The 1,861-nt window shown below is 44.3% G+C and overlaps 1 protein-coding gene across 1 annotated transcript in view; it reads left to right on the top strand.

The window, feature by feature from the left end:
* The window catches only part of LOC104497961 (microtubule-associated serine/threonine-protein kinase 2-like), a gene marked incomplete at its 5' end in the record, with an annotated part of 28,232 nt that overhangs the window by 11,563 nt on the left and 14,808 nt on the right, over positions 1-1,861 (top strand). The window contains one exon of the mRNA XM_010141272.1: positions 1,758-1,861. This exon is cut by the window's right edge and continues 1 nt beyond it. Within this exon, the coding sequence (XP_010139574.1) occupies positions 1,758-1,861 (104 nt within the window). The remainder of the gene's footprint in view (positions 1-1,757) is intronic.

Genomic DNA, 1,861 nt, shown 5'->3' with positions numbered 1-1,861 from the left:
GTAGGGAAAATACTTTAGAGATTTAAAGCAATTTAAACTATTTTCTCTGCAAGTTTATTTTAGTATTATTAATTCTAATAACATACAAAGTGAAGTGCCTGTCTGGCGCATGTAAATGTCTGGGAACTGCTGTGTTAGCAGTGCTATGTAAGATTCCTGGTATCTCCAGATAAGCACCAGATGGAGTCGGTGCTCTTGAGAGAGGAAGGAGGAGCATCGTGTGAGGAATGTCGAGGTCTCTGCTCCCTAGCTTTTCTCATTTGACTTGGGCACCTGCGCAGGTGGAAAGGGCTTGGGCTTGTCACTGGCCAGAGGGACTTTCCACAGTACTGGGCTATTTCAGTTCCCTGAGCTATGGAAATTTCTGCCTTGCTTCAGTGACATCTCTTCCATAATTCTCCCAGGGCTGTGGGACTCGGCGACTCCATAGGAAGCACATTTTTCCCCTGCTCCTGCGCCTTGCTCTGGGTGAAGGGAGGGAGAAACCAGCCTGTCCCAGCCTCTCAGCTGCCAAACCGCAGAAGCAGAGATCCTATTTAGATAGTGCTCTTCCAGTTTGGAGAAGAGGCTTTTAGCTTGGGGGTTGGACGGAAAGAGAGAGATTGAGAAATCTCCATGTGCTTGCTCGAGTCAGGCAGTGCAGAGGGGACAGAGGTGCGTTTCTCAAGTATTGCGGTTGTATTGGTACAACGTACCTGTAGAAACTGAGGTGGCGGTGTGTGCCCCCCACACATAGCACTTACTGGACACTGAACTTGATCTCTGGTCACTGGATTGGGTCAGTGACTGGGAGATGTGTGGTACAGCAGCCATGAGCGGATCCTGGTGGGTGAAAGCCCACATTATGTTCAGTGGTGCAAATCTCTGGGTCTGTCAAGTAGGAATGACAGCAAACTCCCCAAGTCCCCAGGCATGCTCAGCAGGTTATTGGGTGCCTTTGATGTGAGTCCTTTATAACTGCAATTCTCACGTCAGGAAATATCTCACATGGATACTAATAAGAGATGGCATTGCTGTTATAAACCCTAATGCAGAAAATTTTAGAATTTATAAAAGTAGCTTTCTGGCTGATACAGTGCAGCAAATTTGGCTCAGTATAGTTATCAGCTTTCTGTAGCCAAACTTATTAACGTCCACCCCACAAAATCCAATGCGGCTGGCTTAGAAATCCAGTGCTGCAAATCTCAAAGCACAAAATCTCTTTGGAGGCAGTTTAGATTTTTGCATTAAAAAATAGCTTTGCATATTGGCTGCTTGCCCATTTTCTTTCACAAAATCTAATCCTTTTTCTAGTTGTAGGAGGGAGAAGAGGAAATATATTTTGGGGAGTAAATATTTTTAATTTTTGAAGAAGGCTTGTATGTATTTATACAGGACAGACTGTACAATCATAAAGCTGTTTATTGACAATTGGGATAGCGAATTGTTTTCGTGTTTCCTTCCATATGATTGTTGCTGTAGGGAAGAAATATCCCTACCACGAAGGGTCTGCTGGATTAGACACCTGCTGACTATCAGCTGCTTTTAAAATATAATAGAGCTGATGAGATAGGATAAATTCAGTAGGAAGGAGATATCCTTCACTGCTAATTGTACAGGATGAGTGAAACTAGCTGGGTGTGTTTCAGTATGAAGGAAAATACCCTGCATGATGTATGAACTCAAAGTTCTTTGTAAGCAGACAGGTAGGAATGCTTGAGGACTGAGAGGTATAAACACTCCCTGCACTGATGAAATGTGCCACATCTTGTTCACAGCCCGTTCAGAACGGTACCAACACTTGGATTCGGAAGAAGAGGAGGACACTAATGATGACGATCATGTGGAAATTCGGCAGTTTTCCTCATGCTCGCCACGGTTC

The sequence above is a fragment of the Buceros rhinoceros genome, unplaced genomic scaffold, assembly GCF_000710305.1.
Source record: "Buceros rhinoceros silvestris isolate BGI_N320 unplaced genomic scaffold, ASM71030v1 scaffold33268, whole genome shotgun sequence".
Classification (NCBI taxonomy): Eukaryota; Metazoa; Chordata; class Aves; order Bucerotiformes; family Bucerotidae; genus Buceros; species Buceros rhinoceros.
This window is presented reverse-complemented; position numbering and strand designations above follow the sequence as displayed.